A 26859-nucleotide genomic window follows, 5' to 3' on the forward strand; every position below is an offset into this window, starting at 1 on the left:
TCCAAATATTTAAGTATTTACCTAATATACCTAATTGTGATATACACGGAATGTACTATGCTCGTGGGTTTCCGTCGCTGTTTCTCAGTAAGTCGAATTTAACTTTAAACTCGTTTAAGTTTTTAGACTGGACGATCTCTTTGTCCAGGCTATTCCATAAGTCTATACTTCTGTAAGGAAAGCTATATTTCTTGATATCCTTCAAGCAGCTTGACTTTTTCAATTTCATTCCATGTCCTCTTGTTGCTCTCTTATCCCATACAAACAGATCTTCTTTGTCAATTTTATCTACTCCCACCATGGTCCTGAACACCGCAATCATGTCTCCCCTCTTTCTCCTTTCCTCTGACGAAGGCAAATCCAGTTTTTCCAGCCTCTCTCTGTATGACAGGTCTGTCAGACTGGGGACCATCTTGGTTGCTGTTCTTTGTATTCTCTCAATCTTGTTTATATCTTTCTTTTTGTGTGGGGACCACACTACCGCTGCATATTCTAACCTGGGGCGGATCATGGCCACTATCAATTTTTTCATCATTTCCTCATCCATATAATGAAATGCTACTCTTATGTTAGTCAAGAGCTTATAAGTCTCTCCAACTATCTTGTTAATGTGCTTTTCTGGTGACAAACTATCTTGGACCAGCACTCCCAAATCTTTCTCTTCTCTCCTTTTTGTGATTAATTCATTACCCAAAAAATAATTCAGTGATGGTCTCCTGGTACTTTTACCCATTTCCAATATTTTACATTTCTTTACATTAAATTTCATTTCCCACGTCCGGCTCCAATTGTGTATCCTATCCAAATCCTCCTGCAGTATTTTACAATCCTCCTCAACCTCTATCTTCCTCAAGATCTTTACATCATCAGCAAACAGACTTGCATAACTCTTCACTCCATCTACCATATCATTTACGTAAATCAGGAACATTACTGGCGCCAACACTGAGCCTTGAGGGACTCCACTTGTTACTTCCCTCCATCCAGACATCTTTTCCTTTATTACTGTCCTCATTTGTCTGTCTCTCAAAAAGTCTCTCATCCATTCCAGAAGTTTCCCCTTTAGTCCTCCTATATATTCTAGTTTCCACATTAGTCTCTTATGAGGTACCTTGTCAAAGGCCTTCTCTAAGTCTAAGTACACACAATCCACCCAACCATCTCTCTCCTGTACCACATCAATCGCTCTTGATAAAAAGCTCAACAAGTTTGAAACACATGACCTTCCACTTCTGAATCCAAACTGACATTCAGCCAAAATATTCATCTCTTCCAGATATTTTATCCATCTGTCTTTCAGGATTCTCTCACACAATTTTGCGACCATGCTGGTTAGAGACACTGGTCTATAATTCAGGGGTTCTTCCCTTTTTCCTCCCTTGTAAATTGGTACCACATTTGCCCTCTTCCATTCTTTTGGCACTTTCCCCTCTTCCAGTGAGCATACAATTAAGCTGTGAATTTTATCCGCCAGTTGTTCTCTGCATTCCTTCAGTACCCAATTAGAAATTCCATCAGGTCCTGGGGCTTTCCTTACATCTTGAGTTTCCAGTAGTTTATACACTTCTTGTACCTCCACTTTTATATCTTTCATCACCGGAACATTTCTAATCACTCCCTCCCCTTCCACAAGCTCCTTTTCTTTAGTGAAAACTGACTGGAAACGTTTGTTCATTATTTCTGCTTGCATTGCCGCATCCTTAAAGACCTCTCCTTCTACTTTCAGCTTGGTGATTCCTTCCTTTTGTTTCAGTTTGCCATTAACAAATCTATAAAACAGTTTGGGTTCATCCTTGCATTTGTCTATTATACCTTTTTCAAAATTCCTTTCTTCTTCTCTACGTATTCTTGTGTATTCATTTCTTGTTCTTTTATATTCTTCCTTTGTTCTGTCGTTACCTCTCTTTCTCCAATTGTTCCATGCCTTATCTCTCTCTTTTTTTGCTATCATACACCTTCTATTAAACCACTCCTTTTTCCTGTTTTCCTTCCCTCTTACTCTTGGTACAAATTTTTCCACTCCCAAATTATAGAGGTCTAGAAAGATATCCCACTTCCTCTGTATCTCTCTTGTTTCTCTGAATTTTCTCCAATCCGCATTTTCAAAAAAGTTTCTCAATCCTGTAAAATTTCCTTTGCCAAAGTTGTATCTTCCCTGTCTATGAAGCTCGTTTCTTGGCTTGACGTTTCCTATTAACATCTGGAACTCATTGACCACGTGATCACTTTTTCCCAAAGGACAGAGATATTCCAATGATTCTATTACATCGGGTTCTTTGGTGAACAGTAAATCTGACCTTGCTGGTGTGTCCTCATCTCGAAACCGTGTCTCTTCTTTGACCCATTGTGTCATCACATTATTCATTATTATATTTAATAACATAGTGCCCCACGAATCCTCGCCGCCTCCCGAGTACCATTCCTCCCAGTTCACCTCTTTACAATTAAAGTCACCCACCAAAATTATATTATTGCTTTTCTCAATTATTTTTTGCAAGTAGCTAGCCATATCTGACAACATCTCATGGTATTCGTCATCCTTCCATGCTATCGTCTTTGGGGGAACATACACTACCGCCATATCTCTCTTAACATTCTCTCCAGCTTCTAATTTCATATATATCACTTCAGCCCTGCCTTCTCCCATTTCCACAATATCTACATTAATGTTGTTCTTCACTGCTATCATCACTCCTCCTCCCTTTTTTTCTTTTCTGTCTTTTCTCCACAGTTTGTATTTACCATCTCCCAAATGAACATCAATATCTTCTCTTAATTTGGTCTCTACAAAGCACATGACATCAGGTTCACGTTCTCTCAAGAAATCATTAATTTCGATCCTTGTCGATATGAAACCATCAACATTAGTATATATCACCTTCAAATTATTTTTGACGTTTTTAATACCCTCTTCTCTCCTACTCTCTGTCCGTACCACTTCCTCAACTTCTGATCTTTCACAACCATCCCCCCTAGTTTCCTTCACTTCTATTTCCTTAAATACCATTTCCTTACTTTCATATCCAATACTCTCCAAAAAAAAGTATTACGTTCTTCCTCTGTCCTCTTATCATTTTTTTCCTTTACTTCTTCCTTTAATGATTTTAAAATTTCTCTTTCTTCTTCATTCAAATCTTTTCTTATTATAATATTTTCCATCCCCGCCTCTTTGCTTAATTTCCAGGTCACCTTAAGTATCTCATTTATTACACTTTCTGATGTAAACTTGACTCTCATTGGTCTTGTTTCCCTTTTCTTATAAGGCCCTATCCTCCTTACTTCCTCAATTTCTCTTACCCACTTGTCTCCTTCGGGGTCAATCTTGCCTAATATTCCTCTCACCATGTTCGTGTCTCTCTCGAGTCTTACGAACCTAACCTTTTCTTCCTCTTCCCTGTTTCCAAATACTACCACACATCTGTTCCTTTCTACAGTTTCTCTCACTATTTTCTCTTTTTTCTTCAGTATTTTCACTACATTTTCTTCCATTTCTTTCTTGTTCATTTCCCTTTCTTCCTGGATGATCTCTCTTAAGCTGACCACTTCTTTCTGTTCTTCTTCTACGTGTGCCCACTTTGCCTTATGTTCTTCTAATACATTACTCACCTTCTCCATTTTGTTAGTACTCTCTTCTAGTTTCCTCCTCAGTTCAACATTTTCCCGCTTCAAATTCCTAATCTCTTCATTGGCTGTTTCATTGGACTGGATCAGACTCTGTATGGTGGTTTCCGTATTTACTGACACATCCTTTATCACTAGATTCTCTACTTTCTTTTCGAGTTCACTAATCCTCATAATTAATGTTTTCACTAGGTCCATGACATTAGTATTAGCATCAAATCCTTGAAATTCCATTCCCTCACTGTTTACATTTTCGGCCATGTTTAATGTAAAGTATCAAAACAGCTGTTACCGAATAAACCACAAACATTCATGTATACTATAGCCAACAAATCTTTACATTTTTGGTAGTCTACTTACTTTCATTATTTTAAATTTAAAGAAAGACCCTAGGAGACAGGACAGACAAAATTCTTGAAACTACTCAAGGCTAGGAGCGATGGCTGGGACATCCGCTCTCTCCGGCTGCTCTTGTGTGTGTGTGTAGTCTGTGAACCAAGTGTAATCGGCCTGCGCAAGCCGACTGGGTGCAAGCATACTTTATAGTAAACGATACTGGTTCAACCACAGCACCCCTTGTGTCCGCCAATGCAGTACATGGCCGGGTGAACACTCCCAAAGTTTATTACCCTGGCGGGGCGCGAACCCTGGTTCACCCGTGTACGAAACGCACACTGTACCACTGTAACACAGAGGCTTCATATATATATATATATATCATTTCGTTTTTAAAGGCTCCAACATGCTTGCAAGTGTCGGCCTTGGTCACCTAATGGCGGCTCTCTACGCTGCACGGTCCATTGCAGCCTCCCTGTTCAGTCCCTTAACCCTGAGGTCACACTTAATGACCTTGTCCCATGTCTCTCTTGGTCTACCCCTCATAACCCCACCCCCAGTATTAACACTTCTCACCCTCCTCACCCAATTATCATCCCCCATCGTCTCCACATGTCCAAACCACCTCAGTCTACCTCTTCTCATCACAAGACCAATACACTCCAGTCCCATCCTACCTTCTCAACTCTTCCATTGTAAACCCAGCCCCTCCAGGCCTTGGACGCAGGGACGCACTGCACATCCACCTAATCATTGTCATTTCTGTATGTCTGAGCCGGCGAATGTATATATATATATATATATATATATATATATATATATATATATATATTAATCCCCATAACTTCTGGACACCAACTTTCCGGACACCCCACTTACCGGACATTGTGGGCCTGGACCTTCGGAACTGGGGGGGGGGAAAAAAAAAAAAAAAAAAAAAAAAAAAAAAAAAAACCCCCAAAAATTCGAATTTTTTTCCACCCGTAAATTGAAATTGCTGCACGGCACCAAACAGCTGGTGTACACCACGGCCTCTTCAACCATTGCTTCCTCCCCTCTCCCCCCTCCCGTGTCGGGGTTACCATTTGGTATTTTTCATTACCAAATGTGGGCCAATTTGGAAATGAAAAATTCAGTTGGTAATGAATCAGAATAATGCATTACCAAATGGATTTTTCACATGTATGAGGATACACAGGATGGAGATGGTGGATTGTTTGCTCTCTGATTAATCTGCTAGCCAAATCCAAAATCAGCTGGCATAGATGGGTATCATTTATTTATTTTTTTTTCCAGTGCAGTACAGGTTAAAAGTTCACATAATTTGAGTGCTGGACAATAAATTATTATTCAGTACAGGCAGACCCCAAGATGTGATACCCCTAGATGTGATACCCAGCATAGCGATGGTGGTACAGTTGAGTCTTCATACAACGCGAGATAGGTTATGCAGAACCTTATGCAAAAACAAATTCGCACTTAAACGTGACATATGTTTACATGTAAAATAGGGGGTTAGGTTCTAGGAGCCTTATATTTTTCTTTAATTGTATATTATAGATAGATTATTACAAATACATCAGCCTTAAGACACTCAAGACAGTTTGTTTAGATACGATCTCACCAACTGGACACATCAGTGCATACTGCATTCTAACCTAACCGATTAGTTTTGCCCCCTAATCTATCTATCTATCTATCTATAGCCCAACGCCCTAATCCCGCAAAGGGTGGCCGCAGACAAAACGCCTCCAAGTCACTCTGTCACCCACCATTTGACTCCCCTCCCCCCAACTCACCCCCCCCTCCCTCATATACCTCTCAACTCCATCCCTCCACCTCATCCTCGGTCTACCCCTCCCTCTCCCCCTAATACTCCCCGTAAAAATGTTAATCACCAAGGATTGCCACTAAGCCTTTTGAAAGTCCTCATTACCAGTCAAGCAAGTACTTTTGGCCCAAACAACACGTGAATAATGGCCGCCCAGCATCTAGCATATTTCACCAGGAATCACTTTCGGCACATAAAAAAAAAAAAAAAAAAAAAAAAAAAAAAAAAAAGATTGCAGTGTGAAACTATTTTTGAAAGCCATTAGTCATCAGCAATAAAGGAAAAAAAGAACTATAAAGATGTCATCAGCATGGAGTGATTGCGTATTTCTCAGTTCTCAGATACACACGAATGCAATAATCGTGAACAATAAACAAGTCAGCAAGCGGTATAATTTGTATGACAGTATAATTCACAAAAACTGAACTCACATAATTATCTTACCTAACTATGTATGTCAACGCATAGTGTCTTCACGTATTGTAAGATCCAAATTATCTCGACCAAAGACCGTCAGTTCATAACAGACATCGGGCACTAAGCCTTTTTTCTTTTTTCTTTTTTTTTTTTTTACACTTGTTGCACTAAAGGCAAAAACATGAATTTTACTGCTCCTTCATCATTAACTTTTTTTTCCAACAAAGAAAACTGTCCACAGTGTAAACACACCTGACTCGCATCTGTCAGATCGTTTGCATTTAAGCTTTCACACCACATGCCACTTCATCCAACAATTTTACATTTTCATGTAGAATAGCTTTTCTTGTGTTCTTAGCACTTTCTGGTTGCTCAGTTATAATGAAAGTTTGTATGGAACCACATGCTCAGAGTTCTGAGAGGAAATGAGGAGCAAAGAAGTAAGTAAATAAACTTCTCATCACAATGACCATCTACACAACACTGAGGCAGGTGTGGCAGGTGGTGTGGGACATGGGTCACTTGGGTCAGGTCAGGTCGAGGAAGCCAGTCAGTGACTGACAAAAGGGTAACACACGAGTTGTGTATGGAAATCCAGTACCTAAATGCACCCATTTCCCACAGTTTCTCTCACGCAGTTGAGTGGTATTACTGTGCTATCAAGTAATTATGGGAGAAATTAAATGCCTGTGTTATTGTAAGATCGTTGTTTCATTTTTTCTTAAATCATGACCCTACTGTAGAAATACCACCATACCCCATCGACGATGGCTAAACTCCAGTATAACAGTGGGTTTTGTTTTGTTTTTTAAACTGATTTTGTTGATATTTTAGAATTAAATTTTGTGTTTAAGTTGATTATAAATTGTTTTTAGACTTAGATTAATATCTTTTAGTCATAGGTGGGGTGAACATTGCCATTTTGGGGTACAGTTTACTAACTTTGATTTTTTCCATACTTTTTCTTTTTTTTTTTTTTTTTTTGGGGGGGGGGGTTAGGCAAGTTGTAAACTGCTTTTAGGCTTGGTTTAGCTTGTTTTAAAGGTATTTGAGGGTTTAGGTTGGGTAGAAACTTGTTTTTGGACTCATTTGGGTGGGTTTAGGACTTGGCTGGGGGGAAACCCAAGGCTTAAAAACCCATCCCTATACTTTACATGTTAAATCTACCCAGAGATACGATACCCCTTCTAGCGATGGGTTTTTACTTAACAAATTGCATCGTTAAACTGGGGTATGCCTGTATACTAAAGGAAAAAGACTAACAATTTAACAGTAAAGCTTGAAAATTACTTACAACTCAATGTGAAATGTGGGGTTGATGTTCTCTGATAATTTTAGCCATTCTGGGTGGTAGAGAGGCTGCTTCAGTGATCAGGCTTTGTTCCAGATTTACATTAAGTTTGTTTCTCTGTTTTTACTTGATAATGCTCATTGCAAAGAAAGATGCTTCACAAAGGTAGGTAGACCCAAAGGGCAGAAGGTTTTCCAAAGCCTTCTTTCCTAGGTCAGGGCGCTCCTTCTTTACACAGCTCCAAAACCGTGTGAGGATTGAACTTTCAAATACCAGTTTGAGGCCATGGTTTGAAAACATATCTAGCAGTGCTTCTTGAAGACAAATGGAAAGCACTTCATATTGTTTTCAGATAGGAGAAATGGATTTCTAACCCAATCCAGTTGTACAGATCTCTCATATATGTTAGGAAATTAAAATTTAAGAGCACAGATAAGTTTGGCCAAATGTTGTGCAGTAACTGGTTTCACAGTCTCTCTCTCATCATTGTTACTGGAAAAATAAGCATCTGACAGTGGAACACACATAAAATCTCACCCTGAGCATATCTCCTTCCACAACTCCATTTTCCTTTGAAAACCACCGATTTTATCATACAAGTTGAGAATGTATCATTGCCCTGCAGAGACAAATTTAACTCATTCAGTTTGCTAAATGTGACTGCAAGATATGCGAGTTATGCAAGCCATGTAATGTTTTTTAAAAATTTGGCAATAGGAGATCCACGTTCTGATAAAAAGGAGCCTGCCTCATCTCGCAACTTAAACAACCTGATGAGTACCCTCCCTTTTGACAGCCAGCACACCTTTGTGTGCTCATACTCTATGCTTTTGCACAGTCTGTGAAAAAGGTGAGCATTAAGTGGCATTGACTTATAAAGTTGATTACTTTGATGCCGTCATTCAATATCCCATGCAACTTTGAACTCATTTTTTTAGATGCTAATGATTCTCTGTGAATGATGTAATGAGTCCACTCCACAACAGGATTTTCTTTCTTGATCCATGCAACGAGTCCCTTAACTTTCCCGGTCATGGATGCAGCAGTGTCTGTACAGCTGCTAATGCAAAATTTCCAACCAAGCCCTTGTTCAGAGAAGAACAGATTAATGATACTGAAAATGGCTTCCCTAGTTGTGTGTTCTAATTTTTTTTTGCAAAAAAGTACATACAGTAATCATGTATATCATCCCCATCAATGTATCTCACAGCCTGTCCACTGACATCAGACAATTTGTCAAGTTGAAGTGAAAAAGACTGGCATATTTTCAGCTTATTCACAACTTGATCAATAATATATGTACTCATTTCATTTACCCTTCCAGAAACAGTTTGGTGTGACAAAGGAAGAACCTTTAGTTGATCAGCTGCCTTTTTATCTAGCATTTTTCACCCATCACAACTACAGCTGGCAATACTGTACCAGTTCTTCAGCTATATTAAATAGCATTTGAGCTTTAGCAACTAATAAAGATACAGATAAAGATGCTTCCAGAGCTTTGCTTCATGTTGTGGAGGCTCTCTTAAGTGTTGTGCACTAAAAATCAGAAAGTTTTCTTTTAAAAAACACTGCCAGTTTGCCATCATGACACTGATGTTTTGTGTTAAGGTGATGTTGGAGGAGTGCTGGTTTCATGCTACTGTTGGCCAGCCTCTCCCCACAAAAGAAGCACAAAGCTTCCGGAGGATGATAATTTGTAGAAGTAAATCCAAAAGCCTTAATCTTCCTTGTATTGGTGATATTTACATAGGTCTGTTTTCTTTTTCCTCACAGCTGCGTGATATCCTTCACTTGCATTGCTGCTGCGGCTGCTACAGCTATCACCTTTTAACCATCTATCCATATTTCTTGCTGTTAAAGAAATAACTGTGTCTAAGCTTACATGAAAGTTTGAAAAAGAGAAGTTCACACTTTCACCCTGAAGACAAAACTAATCAAGAGTGACTCGAGTGAGGAGTTCAGCAGTGTTCCCGTATGTGTCCTGTCCCATTCCCTCTCCCTCCCCCCTACTCCCATCTCCCCTCAGTTTTTTTCTTGTTCATTTTAATTCTTACTCTGTTCTGTCGTCATTCATTTAAGTTGGAAACTGTGTATGTGTTGTGGTTATTCAATTATTCTGTATTCTTAAACAATCACCCATGCACACATACACATGCTCAGTAAAGTTACTGATCCAAGATGCTGTAAGACCTGTATGTGAGACAGTTTGAAAAAAACAAAAAAAAATTATTTTCTCACGTACCTCATATGAACAGCGCTGCATACCCCCAGGGGTACTCGTACTCCAGTTTGGACAACGCTGATCTAGCCCACAGAATGCTGAGTTTACTGTTTATTTTTGATGTGTTTATGATAATACACATTCATGCAAATCTGCATTATTGAAAGTTTGATTAATAATTTATACCTTTGAGTGATTTAAATCTAAATATTGGTGGCCTTCTAACCAGTCACCTGCAGCCTACAGTTAATGCAGCTCAACATGTCCAGAAATGGGTGCAGGCCAATCAGTTTCCCTACTTCAAATTGGTGCTATCGCAACCAGTTAAAAAAAGAAAAAAACTCGGCCAGGGGGGGGGAAATGATTACTTGAAACTAATCATGAGCCCGCTTGTTAACCCTCCTGTATGGCAGTAACAGTAAGTTTAAAAAGTTATGCACTTTTGTTTGGATGTCAATCTGTCTCATGTGATTGACCCCCCCACCCCCCTCCTTCATGCACTTAGTGTTTAAGTTGACAGTGTTACATGTTAGCAATATCCAAACCTTATACAAGTCATGAAAGTATTGTATGAGTTATCATATCATGAAATAAGTTTAAATAGCTATAAAACAAGTAAACCAACTGGTGTTAATGAATGTTTGATATGCTGATTAGAGACCAAGTTCAAGTGTGGAGGGGTGAGGGGAGATCTGAGGTACCCTCCCAGAAACACACTGGGGATGGACTTCCAAGGTCTCTGGACACAGTCCAGGAGTTGTCAGGCATTAATTGGATGCAAACCCTCCCCTTGCCGCTGGACAGCTGAAGGAACAAAATCCCATTCTACTCCAAGGCAGAAGTGTATGAACTATTCTGAGCACCGTACAGAAGAAACCGAAATAGCAGTAGGTGATGACCAGGAAAAAGTCTCTTGTTATTGATGTCCATTGTAAAAAGAGAGTTGTTTTTGCTGATGAATATGCTTCATGGACTATAGATAACTGGAGAAGAGTTCTGTGGACTGATGATTTGATGTTTTTTGTCAGTGACACCAAAGAGCAGAAGGTAAGGCAAGGTGGAGAATCAGTTCCCTGCAACCCAAAGTTTATAGTAAGTACTGTCAAACACCCTGCCTCCCTTATGGTATGGAGAGTTTTCTCTTATTGAGAACTACATCAACCATATTATTCTCCCTAAATGTCAGCATGTCACCAAAGAGATTTTTCTTCGCCTTTAAGAAGGCCACTTCGCTGACTGCTTTGTGGTGATTGGTGATGAAGTGTTGCCACAGGACAGGGCTACCTGTCATACTGCGAAAGTTGTCAAGACCCAGCTTTGCACACGTGAGGTGGAGTGGATCCCTGATTACCCAGGGAATAGTCCTAATATTTCATCCATTGAGAACCTCTGGACCATCGTCAAAGACAAATTAAGAAGCGAAGACATGTCTACAAGGGCCAAATTGGAAGGTACCCTTTGTCGTATATGGAGCTATTTTTCCCCTAGTACCCACAGGAAGTTCATGACAATGTCCAGATCATCTTTTAGGAGTGCAGTTAAGCAATGGTTACCTCATCAACAAGTAAAGAGATCAACAGAGAGTGTTCAGAGAAAGGAAAAGAAAATTGCATAATACCCTGTAGTTTGGTTGCTATGATGACTTTCAGTTATGTCATAAATATGTTTTGTACAGTCACATTGAGTTGCACTGACAGTAAATGTAAATGTAGATATAAATGTAGAGCTATTGCTTTCTAGTGGCATCTCCTTGACCAGTTTCTGGTTACTTTCTAATTACGGTTTTCGTAGTTTATTTTTCACATTTTATCTTGTTTCCACATATTGTATAGAATTTCCTTGTTTTTTTCTAGTTCTCATTCATGCTGAACGAAGAGTAATTTTCCAGCATTGTTGATGTTGTCTTCTGTTTGTGGTCATCATAAACTGACAGTTGAGATTCGTATGAGTTGGTATGCTCCTTATTGTAGTATAAAATGTTCCATCTCCTTGAGGGCTGCCCCACACATTATCCATGAAGTATCTTCCTTTGTGAAGCATTTCCTGTCATTTATGGTGGGTGTTTGTTCTTGTCCTGTACCGAGTGATGGAAGCTGGTGTGGTATCATAGATTCTTTCTTTCCACGAGATGTTGCTCTTGTGTCTCGTGTATTTTTAAGCTTGGTTTTTCCGTAACTTCCTTTCTCCATTTCTCTGTGTTCCAGTTCTTTATTTTTTTCTTAATTTCTTTATTCTTCAGTATACTGTACCTCAGTAGAAGCCCGATATAACAGAATCCAGAACAGGTGGAAGCATTTTTTTTCCAGTAATTATTTGCCCCATTTATGGGAAAATTTCTGTTAGCACTTGTATACAGTATTTCCATTAAAGAATTTCTGTTCCCAAAACCACTGACCTACAGGAAAAAGTCCATGAAAGCAAGGGCATCTGAGACCCAATAATGGAAACACTCCCTTCATCAGCATGCTTGATCATTCCCGTATGTGTTGTGACACGTTCCCACCGTCTCACCTGGGTCGCATCGCTTGCCCAACCCAGTCTTCATGTGATCCCCGACCTTTCAGCTTCATTATACTTTACGCTGTTATCCTCACTTTATTCTTTATGTGTGCGTATTTTAGTACTAAGTCAGTACAGTAATGTATTTATCACTGTTAACATGTACACAATAATGTGATTAAGTGGGGGTATTAAGTATGGGTTCAGACTGCTGTGTGTAGCAGTGAGAGTTAGCATATTTTGCTGGATTTGGGTGTGCACTGTCCAGAACTTGGCTTGACAGATGCCTTCAAGGATTCAATGGAAAATACCTCCAGCTACTGGAAGAGTTTCCCTTATATTGAGCCTTGGTTACAGAACTCAGTTTAGTGGAAAATCTGGGATAATGGATTGGGGGGTTGGCTAAATTAGTCTGTTAAATCAGGCTTCAATTGTATATTCCTTTGTGTCAGATCTGCACATTCTAAGTATCTCGTTCTTTTTATCCACTTATGGTTATTTGTTTTCATTTCTCTGAGGACTTCTATTGGTAGTTTTTTCGACTATCTTCTTGCCAAGTCTGATTTCCTTGTACGATATTGTTGTTGTAAACTATCTATCTATCTATCTATTGCCAGACGCCTCAATCCCGTTTGGGGTGGCCACAAACAAATCGCCTCCAAGTTGCCCTGTCCCCCGCCATTTCACTGCCCTGCTCCCAACTCACACCCCCCTCTCTCATATACCTCTCCACCCCATCCCTCCATCTCATCCTCGGCCTCCCCCCCTCCCTCTTCCCCCCTCCACCTCACTCACATACACTCTCTTCGTCAGCCTTTCACCCTCCATCCTCTCCACATGGCCAAACCACCTCAGTGTGTTCCTCATAACGCTTCCTATCACATCCACATCCACACCAAAATGCTCCTTTATATCCTCATTCGTCAGCCTGTCTCTCCACGTGACTCCACAGGCTCCTCTTAAATAACTCATTTCCACTGCTGTCACTCTTGACTTGTCTCCTTCCAACAATGTCCAAGCTTCACTTCCGTACGTTAGAGTTGGTATCACAATACTGTCATGTAGTAACTTTTTCACTTCCATGCTCACTTCCCTGTTTCTTATCACTGCTTTCAAGGAACCAGCAACCTTTCTTCCCTGCTGTACCCTTTCAAGCACTTCACCCTCCAAACCTCCATCCTTACTTATCACACTACCCAAATACTTAAACGTACTCACATTTTCCAATTCCTCACCATCCAACCTCGCTGTACATTCACTAACTTCACCTCTCTCAAAGACCATCACTTTACTCTTCCCTACATTCACCTTTAGGTTCCGTTTCTTACACACTCTCTCAAACTTATCCACCAAACCTTGCAGCTCCCCTTCGTCTTCACTCAACAACACAGTATCATCTGCAAACAACAGTACAGGGAGTTTCCAAACACTATCCTCTCTCACCAGGGCCACTCCAACATCCACTACCCTACCTTGTACCTCTTTTATTACCCCATCCATGTACAGATTGAACAACCATGGAGACATGACACATCCCTGTTTCAAACCAACTTTCAAAGAGAAAAATTCACTTAGTTCACCATCCACACGCACTGCAGCCTTCGCACCATCGTACATACTCTTCACAGCATTCAACAACTTCCCATCTACTCCATATATTCTTAACACTTTCCACAATCCTTGTCTATCCACCCTGTCATATTCTTTCTCCAAATCCATGAAAGCCGCATACAACTTCTTTCCCTTCTCTAGAAACTTTTCCACTAAAGATCAAAGAATGAATATCTGATCTACACAACCTCTTCCTTTCCTAAAGCCTCCCTGTTCTTCTCCAACTAATTTCTCTGTTCTTTCTCTAACTCTGTCTATAAGTATCCTACCATCTGTCTATAAGTATCCTACCATACACTTTTCCTATTATACTAAGAAGACAAATGCCTCTATGATTACCACACACTTCTTTTTCCCCTTTTCCTTTGTACAAGGGAATAATTATACCTGACTTCCAATCCTCCGGGACTCTACCTTCCTCCCAGGCCAATCTGCACATCTTCCACATCCATTCTACTACTATCTCTCCCCCTTGCTTCAGCATTTCACCACCCACTCCATCAATTCCTGGGGCTTTCCCCAATTTAACTTTCTTCATTGCTTCCACAACTTCTATCCTACTGATTTCTTCCTGTCTTCTCACCTCCCTCCTTCTCCCAGCCATTCCCCAGCCACTTATACTCGCATTACTTCCATCCTCTACGTTCAACAATTCCTTAAAGTGTTCTCTCCATCTGCTCACTTTTTCTCCCTTCTCCACTAGTAATCTACCATTTTTATCTTTCACTCCCCTGCTAACTTCACTTCCACCCTGTCTTACTCTTTTCACTTCTCTCGAGAACATTTTCTTACAGTCCCTCCACTTTACACTCAAATTCCTTCCAAATTCCTCATCCACTCTCTTCTTACTCTCTCTTACTAATCTTTTCACCTCTCTCTTCCTTTCCACATATAACTCTCTCTTCCACCTCTCAACTTCTTCCACACCCCTATTTCTCATCCATTCATTGTATGCTTTCTTCTTTTGTGTCACAGCTTGTTTCACCTCTTCAGTCCACCACGCTGTTCCTTGCACCCCCCCTCCGTCTTCTCTTCCTTCCACACACCACATCACATGCTGCACATATTTCTTCTGTAAATATCTTACACACACCTTCCACGTCTCCCATCTGCTCCAATTCATATTTCCCCAATCGTTCCTCCACTTCTCTCTTATACTCTGCCTTTTTCTCATCCTCTTGTAACCTTTCCACTCTCCTTGCAACTACTCCTTCCTCTCGTCTTTCCCTTCTTCTATTCCTCCATCTTATTTGAACTTTAACTCTGGCCACCACCAAGTAGTGGTCAGAAAGTCCACTCCCCCAACCTCTATACACTCTTGCATCCTTTACACATCTTCGCATCCTTTCATCCACACACACATAATCAATCATTGCCTTCCTTTCATTCAGTTCACCACCCACCCTTCTCATCACTCGCCATGTATACCTGTGGATCATTTTATGCCTGAAGAGGGTATTGGCTATCACCAACCCCCTCCCAGCACAAATGTCCACTAACGCACTCCCATTCTCATCTATCTCAGCAGGCACACCCCACTCACCAACTATTCCATCCACCTTCACATTACCAACTTTACCATTCATATCACCAATCAAAAACACTCTCTCATTCTGTAATAAAATTCACATAGAGGAGTTTTCCTTTGATGAGTCTCACCTTCATGCTTCTGCTTCTCCTCATAATGTGGTTACCTGTGCATATTTGGAGCCCCAAACAATTGTCTGTCTATGTATCTATCTGTCTATCTATTGCCAGACGCTTTAATCCCGTACGGGGTGGCCACAAACAAATTGCCTCCACGTTGCCCTGTTCCCTGCCATTTCACTGCCCTGCTCCCAGCTCACACCCCGCTCTCTCATATACCTCTCCACTCCATCCCTCCATCTCATCTTTGGCCTCCCCCTCCCTCTCCTCCCCTCCACCTCACTCACATACATTCTCCTCGTCAGTCTCTCACCCTCCATCCTCTCCACATAGCCAGTTGTCTATGCACACTATTTTCTACACTTGTAGTTTATCAGTTTCTTTTTCCATGAAATTTAGGATGCTTACTCCATACACGACTGATGGTATACAAATGTTTTTCCGAAAGGCTTTTCTAATTGTTAACTTGTGACAGCTGTAGCAGCCATGGCTCAGAGGGTTAGAGCGCTCCACTCTGACTAAGGGTTAGAGGATCGAATGCACCCAAGGGTCATTGGTAGACATCAGGAAGGGCATCCGGTCATAAAATGCCATACACTCCAATCCAAAGTCCTCTACCCAGGGGCAATGCCTTAGCCCTTCGGGGATACCTGGCTTAAAACTTTTTTTTTTTTTTTTTTAATGTGACATCTCCTTGATGTTAGAGTATCTCAGACCATGACCTTCATTGTATAATGCTCAGGGTGATTTTTGAAGCAAAAAATTTGAGGAGAAATGCACATTGTGTGGCAGAAAATACGGTAGGTTGGGTTAAGTTATGAAACTTTTGGTTAGGTTTGGATAAATCAACACTGATAAGGATAATTCTGTACCAAAAATATCATTGTAAAATGGCATCTGTCTGTCTTCAGTACACCACAAGATAGCATCCATCTGTCTTCAGTGACCCACAAGATGGCATCCATCTGTCTTTGGCGCTGTTAAGGGTTTGTAAACATCGTTTACCACCATAAAAAATAATCAGAAAAATGCCAAGAACAAACATTAATAATAAGAAGTGAACTGGTAATGTCATGTTGCTGCTTAAACTAAGCCATACATTTACCTCAACAAGTCTACAGTCAAGGGCAAGGTGAATCTCTGGCAAGATTTAAAGGTATTAGTGGTAGGCTGCGAGGTAATGCTAATCTTGTATGTGCAGTATGTTGGGAAAAGCATGTAGAGGTCTCAGGCATGAAAGGATTGATCTAGCTGGTGAGTCTCTTGAGTATGTGGAAGAGTTTTGTTACTTGGATGACATTTTATATGAAGGAGGTGGGACTCAAGATAGCTCTGTAACTAGAGTGACTAGTGGTTGGAATAAGTTCAGGGAGCTGTTTTCTCTCCTGACATTGAGAGGGCTCTCCCTCCATGCTAAGGGATCATTGTATGCAGCATGTGTTAGAAGTGTAATTCTGCATGGTGGTGAGACCTTGGTAGTGAAGGAAGAGGATATTCATAGGTGGTGAAGGAAGAGGATATTCATATGGTCAGTCATACAGAAATGATAATAATTAGATTTGTGTCTAGTGCATCCTTGAATGACAGGCCTTGGGGGGATGGGGGGTTTAGGATTGCAGTTGAAGAGTTGAGAGGAAAAAGGGGCCTTGAATGTATTGGTGTAGTGATGAGATGGTCCAGACATGTGAAGAGGATGGAGGATGACAGTTGGGTGTGGAGGGTGAGAAGTTTGAATGTTGAGAGAAGAGTTGTGAGAAGCAGACCAAAAAAAAGACCTGGGATGAAGTAATGGAGTGAGACTTCGTGGATAAGGAACTGAACAGGGAGGCTGCCAGAGATCAAACAGTGTAGAGAGCTGCCATTAGGTGACCAAGGTTGATGCGTGCAAGCATGTTGGAGCCTCTATAAACAGTATTATACAGTATGGATGATGATATGATCAAACCATTAAGCACAGTGTCATTGTTTCCTAGCACCAAGCATTGTGCATCCAGTGCATCCTGAGCTGTTTAAGATTCTCACATTGCAGGGCCATAGGCTTTGCAAATTTGTGGATCATCAGGGGTTATACTTTGCAATCTCCTGTTGCATTTACTTTAAACAGTATTGTAGCACTCTTTAAATGTTGTAGCCTGGTGCAGAGGTCTCATCCTGTGTCAGGAAGGTGGTAGAGAGTAGGCTTTTCCAAAAGGAGCCAGACCCATCCATAGTGAACACTTGTGGGACACTGTAACCACCATCCTCTACCACCTTCCTGAATGATGTGGGATAAGCTTCTGCAGTGGTGCTGTTGGCACTACCAGCATCACCAAAAATTGAACCAAAACAAAGATTTTTACTGGTGTATAACTTTTTAAATCATCCCTTGCTTGTTGTGAAAGACAGTGAGTTTTCAATTTTCATAATGTTAGCCACAGTCATGTACACTTTCCTGGACTTATAGTGAATAGCAGCTCTGTCCACTGGCATGTTTGCCACACAATGTGCATACATAACGTCTTCACAATCTTCTCAGTTTTAAGCAGTACCCCATTCACCACATACAGGCAAACACCACTGTCTTCATTACTAAGCCACACTGCATGTAGATTGCTCTTTGTGTTCCTTCTCACAGACCTCACTGCTAATTCATTCAGGTTTAGGTTACAAGCACTGTCAGTCACTCATTCCTTCTCAGCCTTCACAAAATACCTGTTTTCACTTAAGGGATAGACACACTCACTTCCTCTGCCAGTAGAAATGAAAGATTAGCCGACAGAGGAAGCCATACCACGATGGAACATACTGTACTTTAACCCACATATTGTGGTTGGATTACACAAAATGCAAACATATGGCCAGTCAAGGCCACCCCAAAAAAGGATAAAATTGGGGAAGAGAAGGATGGCAAATGCATATATGCAGTGCTAATGACTTAGGCGCAACATCACCATGTGAGTGTTTTAAATGCCACAAATTAGTTTTCTGTTTGTGACTGCAGAAGGGACTTATCTAGGAATAAGTTTTTCCTGCTGTGCACACTGTAATCATGCGTATTGGAACACACAAAGGGAGATCCTACTGTATTCATTTTTACATGTACACTGCAGAAGTGTGCAGTATGGAAAGATATTCTCTTGTTGTTGGATCTTCATCTGTTGTAGAGCATTAATTTTTTCATTCCAAGTACTTTTAAATTCATTGTGGGTAATGCCAGATGATTTTGTTCATGTCAGAAGAAATCTTTAGGTTGAAAGTTAGAAATACTTTAATTAAGCCTGTCATCCTTAGAATGTTGTTACTATATCCTGTAGTATATTGTGGATACCATGTATCTAAATATTTTTATATAGTTCAGGAAGGAGCCCTCAGGTTGAAGGGGATTATCAAAGCTGGTACAGTGTGCCCTCAAGTTACATGTACCAAAAAGCTCTTCCTGTTTACATGATCCATTTGCTATGTACGCAGTGCTGCCACAGCAGTTGCGGATTGATATCAGCAGAGAACTCTTTCTGGCTTTCTTGACCCAGCCTCGTCCCACCTTGGGGTGGGAAAGGAGGTCTGCATGATCCCACCTTGGAGTTGGAAAGGAGGTCTGGATGATGATATAAGAAAACTCTGATATATTCCAAATCAGCAATGCTGTGTCATTTTTTACCCCATTTATTGCTTTAAACTTGTCTTGTGTAATTGTCTCTTGTCTATTTACCTCTGTATAGTATGATTTGTTCCTAGCATATCAGTAAGTAAGTTGGGGTTATACATGGTTTTTAGAGGGAAGTAGCAGTTTGGCTAGAGATTTATCACATTACCTGACTATTTGTTGCTTTAAATATCTTTAATGTTGTGTTCTCATGTCTGTGCTTTAAATATCATTAATGTTGTGTTCTTATGTCTGTTGTACTTTTGTATAGTAGTGTATGTCTTTAGAAAGCCTGTCATTGGCAGGTTGGGTTCATGTATGGTTTTCAGGGGGAAGTGGAGGTCATGTTAGAAATTTGGTTACACAGTAGTTTTCTTAGAATGGGTTGAAAGGGCCAACTTATACATTTCCACATACTAGAAGCTCAGTTAACACTTTCCGCATGTTACTTGAGGCTCATTGTAGTTATATATAGTTTTTTTTTTTTTTTTTTTAATCCTACACATCATCATGTTTCAATTTGTATTTAGTATAAGTTTCTGCAGATGATTTTATTCAACATAGGAAAGAGTCCTCATAATGAAAAGGTTAGAAATACTCCCTCATCTGCTTTAGTACAATGATTGTATTTTTTCTTTGTTGCTGTTTTCAGACATTTATTAGAGTAGGGGAAACCTCAAGTAATGAAGAGATTAATTTGTGTAAATAAGTTGAGAAATGTAACTCTACACTTCCCCCTCCCACAGCTCATGAGGTGGGGCTGGTGACTCTCCAGGTTGCCTGTGAGGGTTTTGTTATCTCCAATTCTGTGATATTTGAGTACAAAAAACCTCCCTCCGATGAAAATAAAGTCAAAGAGGTAAGAATTGTGCATCATTTTCTCATTGTGGTTTGTGCCAAGTTAGATTATGGTATTTGGTCTTCGCATTTAACTTGTCTGTGGCTGATGTACTGTTGTAATGTTGTGATGCCATTGTTTTTTATTTTTTTCCTCCCCTTTGGCGGACACCAAATAGTTTTTAAAAAAACTTATAGGGAAACCAGAACACTTGAAGGGTTAAACTTTATTTCTTCTGCCACCAGAGGTGGGGGAGATGATGTCTTGTCTGTCTGTCTGATCATCAGTGTGTCAGTCTGAGAAGTGAAAGAGAAGTGAGGGGCAGAAGGAAAATTGTCTTAAAATCTGATAAATAGGAATACTGAGAACAGAGAGGTGGCAGTGAGACTGGGACTGTTGTGCCCAGAAATGTGACAGTGGCAAAAGTGAAAAATATAGTATTTGAAGAGGTTGAAAAATGAGAATTCAGCAGGATTTCATGAGTACATGCAGAAAAGGTCAAATATAAGAGACCTTTTGGAGTGTTGTTGTTGGTGTTGTTGCTCAACTCCGGTCTGGCTGATCAAGCAGACCCATCAACTACAGGTAAGTCAGGTAAGTAACTGCCTCTGTGGGTCTGTCCCATAGGTTCTCTACACCATTGATGTGTTTGCATCTTAGTGTGGCCTGTCTTGTGCATTGGTCAATTATGTGTGCTATGTTCTGTGAGCCTGTTCTGCAAGCTGAGCTCATGTCATTTATGATCCCACCCAACCCACATCTAAACTGGTAGGTGAGGAAGGCTGGGTAATGTCCACCTCTAAGCCTAGCCTGATGAGCTCGATCATATTTACTGAAGGACATCTCTGATAGATGAATATCTGGAAGGGGGCTTGTAATATAATGTTCTGATTGAGGTGTTGTATTACTCTATGTGTGATGTGAGTATGTAGGTTGTTTCCTTAGTGTTAAAATGTCTGGAGTTGGGATATTGTAAAGGGTTTGTTAATGTTTGTGTGTTGATTGTTTTACGAGCTTAGTTGTGTTGTGTGTCTCTGTTGTATACCGACAGGGGTGTTCTGTATTGGCACATGCTGCTACATGGAATGGTGTGCCATTCATAACAAGGTAGTCTCTGACAGAGAGGACCTTTGTTTCATAGTGTAAGTGAGCTGTGGGAGTTGTTTTGGTGTAACCAGTGGTGATGCATATGGCATTGTTCTGTATGGTTTGCAAGGTATTATGGAGCCCATGCTGGGAAGGCATACATCACTGACCTTATGTATTGATTGTAGAGTAAAGGAAGTGTTTCTTTTTGTTGCTGAAAGTCTAGCCCTGTAGCTGCCCTGAGTACCCTGAGTCTGGATATGCACCACCTCTTGATGTCTTGTACTTGGTCCTTGAAGGTGTGTCTGGTGTCATATATTACTCCAAGGTTTTTAGTGGAGAGTACTAATATGTATTGCACATGTACATTGTTAAGGGTGACGTGAGTGGAGTACCTGTGTTCATATTTACTGCTGGTGATGAGTGTGTGGTAGAATTGGCTGGGGCAATCACCAGCCTGTTGTCTTTGACACAAGTCTGTAGTGTGTTGAGGTAGTCCTGCTGCAGTGTGCAGGCTGTATCTGCATAGTGGTGTTTAGTCATTATGGTGATGCCATCTGCAAATGAGGCAATATGTTTGTGGGTGGCTGGGTTGTGGGAATATCATGCATGAACATGTTGAAGAGCGTGGGTAAGAGAAGGAAATCCTCTGGAACTCTGTTAGAGCAATTTGTGTTTGTGATGACTTTCCCTGGAATGTAACATGTGCTTCTCCACCAGACACCTAGTTAGCAAGCCAGCATTTGGTGTAGTTCTCCATGTTCGTGTTGTATATCTAGGTGAATAGTTTACATTGGCAGATGACATCAAAGGTTTTACTAATAACTGTTGTTGTGAGAATTGTGGATTTTGCAGGTGTCCTGGAATTGATTCCATCTGATGCTTGTGTGAGATTAGCCAGTAAGGTGTTTGTAGACTTTAGTGCTGTAAATCCATTTTGTGAAGGAGCACTGGGATATGGGTGTGACTTGGTTCCGAATGAGGTGTTCAGTTATATTAGATGTGCTAAGTACCTGTAGTGTTACAGGCCATTACAAAGAACGATGTGTTGGGTTCTTGCTTAAATATAGCCACTCTACCAATGTAGTGCTGCTTTGGGTGTGTGCCCTTTCCCCTCTTCCTTCCTTCCTCTTCTGTCTTTCTTTCCTTCATTCTTTCCTCTTCCTTCTGCCTATGGGTGACTTTACACTCCCTCTTCTGTCCCTCTTTCCTTCAGCCTTTCCTCTTCCTTTGGCCTGTGGGTGACTCTACACTGAGTTACAAGCTAAATGGTTTCCTGTACACTGGGAAACCATTTACCATGCTGGGTGGTAACCATATAAAAATATTATGGCGCCTGGTGGTTTAGTGAGTAATTAAGGCACTCCTGTCGGATTGAGCTGTGCAGGTTTTTGGTGCTATGACATTTCACCACATGACATTTCACCACATGACATTTCACCACACAACATTTCACCACTCGACATTTCATCACTCGACATTTCATCACCCAGCATTTCATCACACGACATTTCTGTCACAGGGGATGCGAAATTATGAATTAAATATGCTAGATGTTACTTGAAAATAGAGACAAGGAATTGACTTGTCAAATTCAAGCAGTAAGTTTACTTTATTCCGGCTTACTTCGCCGATTCTCTAAAAACGAGAATTTATAAACTTTCTCAACAGTACACAGCAGACACTAATTACTCACAAGTGCTGTTTGTAGTCCTGTTAGCCTCTCGAGAAAGTGACTCCACCCCTGACAATCAGTAACTAATGCCAATAATAATAAACAGGTTCTTGCTGATGCAAACTCCTGGCTGGCACAATGGGTTTAAATTTGATACAAAAGAACTGGCCTAAGTACCAGTTAAGGATAATGTAAAGAGTTTGTGCAAACTAGAAGCGGCAACTAAAATAAGCTTAATGTGGAGAAATAAAATACGATTCTAATTACATTAAGCTCAAAGAAAAGAACTGTAAATTTATTGATTACAATAAAAATATATTTACATTATATGAATCTCAAAAATGAATTCAAATAACAAGGAGAATGCACTCACTCGCTCATTCAAAAGCTAAACACACTTAAGCCTAGAAAAACGAACAGAAATACTGGTCAGTGGAGGGGAGTTGAACGAGTAGTCTGGGCGCCTGTGATGAACATCAAAACGCTGCTATTCGCTAAGCCCACTTCGCCAATTCACCGTCTAGGTGGAGATTCAGGAACTCATTGTACAACGGAGGCGCTGCTCTACTTTGGGCACAAACGGTTCTACCCTCGAGGCGACTCAAAGCTGACTGACTTCAAACTATGAAAGGGGGCGAGAGATGGCCGTGTTTGCCTGAAGTAGGGCGTGGCCTAACTTCAGCGGTCAACGGAAAGAAAGTGAACAATATAAGCTCACAATAAATCACCCAGTGAAAGCACTAATGTCGTGGATAAGAATGATCACTTGTGAAGCAGTGGGAAATGTTCTGAAAACCATCCCGATCAAAGTGAATACAAGGACAGTTGAACTGAGTGATGCCCAGTGGGAATTCCAGTAGAGTTCTTGGTTTTCTCACTAAAGTACAGTGTCACAAATTTATAAATATGCTGGCGCGAATTCGTGGCAATTTCATCACACGACGTTTCATCACCCAACTTCCCTGACAGTTTGTCACCTCTCGCTTTTCGCCTTTAACCCCTTCTTTAATAGCGTGGTTTGGAGTTCGAAGCATTCATCCATTCCTTGCACCAGTGAATGCTTAAAGGTGAGCTCACTTCTAATGGTTCAAGGTTACTATCTCGGCCAGTGTTGAAAACGCTGCGGTTTAACAAGCATCACTATCCAAGATGGAAAATACGTGCTACTTTGGTAAAACATCAAAAGGAAACGACATCGTCTCTTTTAAACAGTTTGAGTATTATAAGCATAGAGAAAATAGCGATGGAACCACCCGGTGGTGGTTCAGGGAATATCAGCAAAAAAGTGTAAAGCTGGAATTACTACATCAGGTAGTCGCGTTACCAGCAGGACCTCTGAGCATACTCACTTCACCGATGGCGATAGCACTGAAGCAAGAGCCGCAGTAGCAGAGATGAAAAAGATGATAGCTGTGGTCAGAGCAACACCATTGGGAGTAATTGGTGCTCAAAGGCAAGTTTTGTCAAGCGCCACCATGATGAGGTTGCCAAAAAAAACAAGTCTTCACTGCACCCTACAACGAGCTGCGAAGAATTCAGAAGTCCTAGGTCTTCCACCTACATCATTAGATTTCGAAGTCCCACGGAAGTTTAAAGAAAGCCTTCTACACGACTCCGGTGTTGATGATCCAGAGCGGTTCCTGTTGTTTGGAGACCGTGACATGGTAGCTGCTTTAGCATGCGCAGATTACTGGCTGGCAGGTGGAACTTTCAAGGTAGCACCTTCTATATTTTATCAGTTGTACACGATTCATTTTCACTTCGGGGAAGGACGCAATCCAGCTGCAATATACGCACTTTTGCCCAACAAAACAAGGAACACCTACAGAAGAATGCTTTCCGCTGTGCAAACATTAACTCCAGAAGCCGATCCCAAGCAAATACTATTGGACTTCGAAACAGCACCCGTGAGTGAATTTCAGGATGCATTTCCCAACTCCGAAGTGAAAGGTTGTTTCTTTCACCTCTCCCAGAGCATGTATCGGAAAGCTTATGAACTAGGGATGAAGGCTGAGATGGAGGCAAATAAAGAGTTGTCCATGCTAATACTTTGTTTGCCGGCCCTTATCTCTTGTTCCAGCCGTGTCAGTGGGAGATTCGTTTGATATTCTAGCTGATTCCGTGCCGGAACAGGAGCACATGGATGCACTACTATCTTATTTTGAACACACACACATTCGTGGCAGGCACAGACGAAATGCAGCACCTGGGCGTCCCTTATTTCCAGTAGACAAATGGAACCATTTTCACACAGCAGTGGATGGAGCAGCCCGAACCACGAACATAGTGGAAGGTTGGCATTTTGCACTTCAGTCGATATTTCTGTGTAGCCACCCAACTCTATGGACTTTCTTGGATGGCTTGATGAAAGATATTGCCCTTCAGCGTATGACTTTAATGCAAGGGGTTGCTGGTGCCACTTTGCCACCAGTGCGTAAATATCTGAATGTTAAGAAAAATGTGCAAAGAAATTGTCAGCCAGTTCGGGCAAATACATGTTTTAACTTATCTTAAGGCAGTGCATTATTCGGCTTGTAAATACAGTAATAACATTTTATAAGTGAACAGACTCATTTTAATCACCTTTTCTATCCATTGCTTTTAGTTTCTCTTGGTAAGCAATTTGTGCAGTATTCGGCTTGTAAATAATTAAAATTTATAAGTGAACAGACTCATTTTCATCACCTTTTCTATCCTTTACTTTTAGTTTCTCTTGATAAGCAATTTGTGTTTCGCAAGTGATCATTGTTCTCTTTCTTATAAAAGATTTTTTAGGTCGGATGATGAAATGTCGGGTGATGAAATGTCGGGTGATGAAATGTCGGGTGATGAAATGTCGGGTGATGAAATGTCGAGTGATGAAATGTCAAGTGATTTAGTGTCGAGTGATGAAATGTCACCTAACCCAGGTTTATATCCAAGGGATGGTCGGAGGTTATTGCTCATGTAATGCCACTCAGGGATGAGTGAGGCTGGTCATTCTCATCTTAAATGTCAGGACCAACTTGCCTAGACCCAGGCTCCTATGCTTCTCATTGGACAGCATAGGATTGGTTGATGGATGGATGGTTGAATAACTGTTCTGTGTCTCCAGACTTTGGGAGTACGATAATGTACCCGTGAGTAATTGATGATGTTTGTAAGGGCCTGAATTCCTTGTGATCCTAAATATTTCTGTGGCAGGTTGCTGATGCCATCCAAACCAGTACATGTAGAGTTCTTTGTTTTTCTTGACAGTGTTATGTGTCACTTCAGGATTGAAGGGGGTTGCATTGTAATGGAAAGAACTGCCTTTCTTGAGAAGGTTGTTTTTCAGACTCAGTATGTGTTGATGTTAGGTGACTTTTGTTTGGATAGTGGTTCATTAATATGTTTGCCTGTTCTTTGTAGAAAGGGATGTGTTGGTTCTTGGAGGAGATGGTGGTGTGGGTTTCAGTGGGTGCTTGTTTGTGATTTAGTGATACTGATAAGTATATTGTAGAACTGAGATGGCTTTTTGGAGTGATTAAGTGTTGTTACAAAGGCCTCTCAGTTTTTCATTTTCTTTATACTACTGTAATTTTGTTATTGATTGTATCATATCATCAATAAAGGCTCCAACATGCTTTCATGCATTGGCCTTGGTCACCTAATGGTGGAGCTTATTACTTCATCTTGTCTTGTAATGGTGTTGTGTGTAGTATGTAGAAGAAGGGAGTTGTATTTGAGTCTTTCACATGTTATGAGGTGGGCAACCTCAGATGTAAAGTTTTGGTTGTAATGTCTTTTGTTGCCTCGTGGAATGTGGTGCTTGTCTGTGTTGAGTATGATGTTGAACTTTTGTAATGTGTTTGTTAATGCTAGTGATGAGTGTGTTGCTTAGTATGCTGAAGTATTGTTCTGTTTCTTCAGTGAATTTTGTGTAGTTTGTTTTCTTGTAGTTTATGTATGAGGTGCTACCCTAAAGTTCCAGTAATTTGAATATTGTAGGAAAATAAGTTGCCTTACCTCCTAATTCTCACTGTTGCCTTCAAAGTAGTCCCCTTGGGCATGTATAAAGTGGTCCCAGCATTTTTTTCCACTAGTTCATGCATCCCTGGAAGGCTTCAGGCATGATAGTCTTGAGCACCTCCTGTGATTCTGTCTGGATCTCCTCAGTCGAGTCAAATCGACGCCCTTTCAGTC

General features: G+C 40.7%; 1 protein-coding gene across 1 annotated transcript in view; it reads left to right on the top strand.

Moving 5' to 3' along the window:
- Camta (Calmodulin-binding transcription activator) overlaps positions 1–26859 on the top strand; it is a 1827966-nt gene that overhangs the window by 632375 nt on the left and 1168732 nt on the right. The window contains exon 17 of the mRNA XM_080281035.1: positions 19843–19955. Within this exon, the coding sequence (XP_080137161.1) occupies positions 19843–19955 (113 nt within the window). The remainder of the gene's footprint in view (positions 1–19842; positions 19956–26859) is intronic.

This window comes from Coenobita brevimanus, chromosome 87 (genome assembly GCF_032717465.1).
Source record: "Coenobita brevimanus isolate Jiangsu-jjx chromosome 87, ASM3271746v2, whole genome shotgun sequence".
In the NCBI taxonomy this organism is placed as follows: Eukaryota; Metazoa; Arthropoda; class Malacostraca; order Decapoda; family Coenobitidae; genus Coenobita; species Coenobita brevimanus.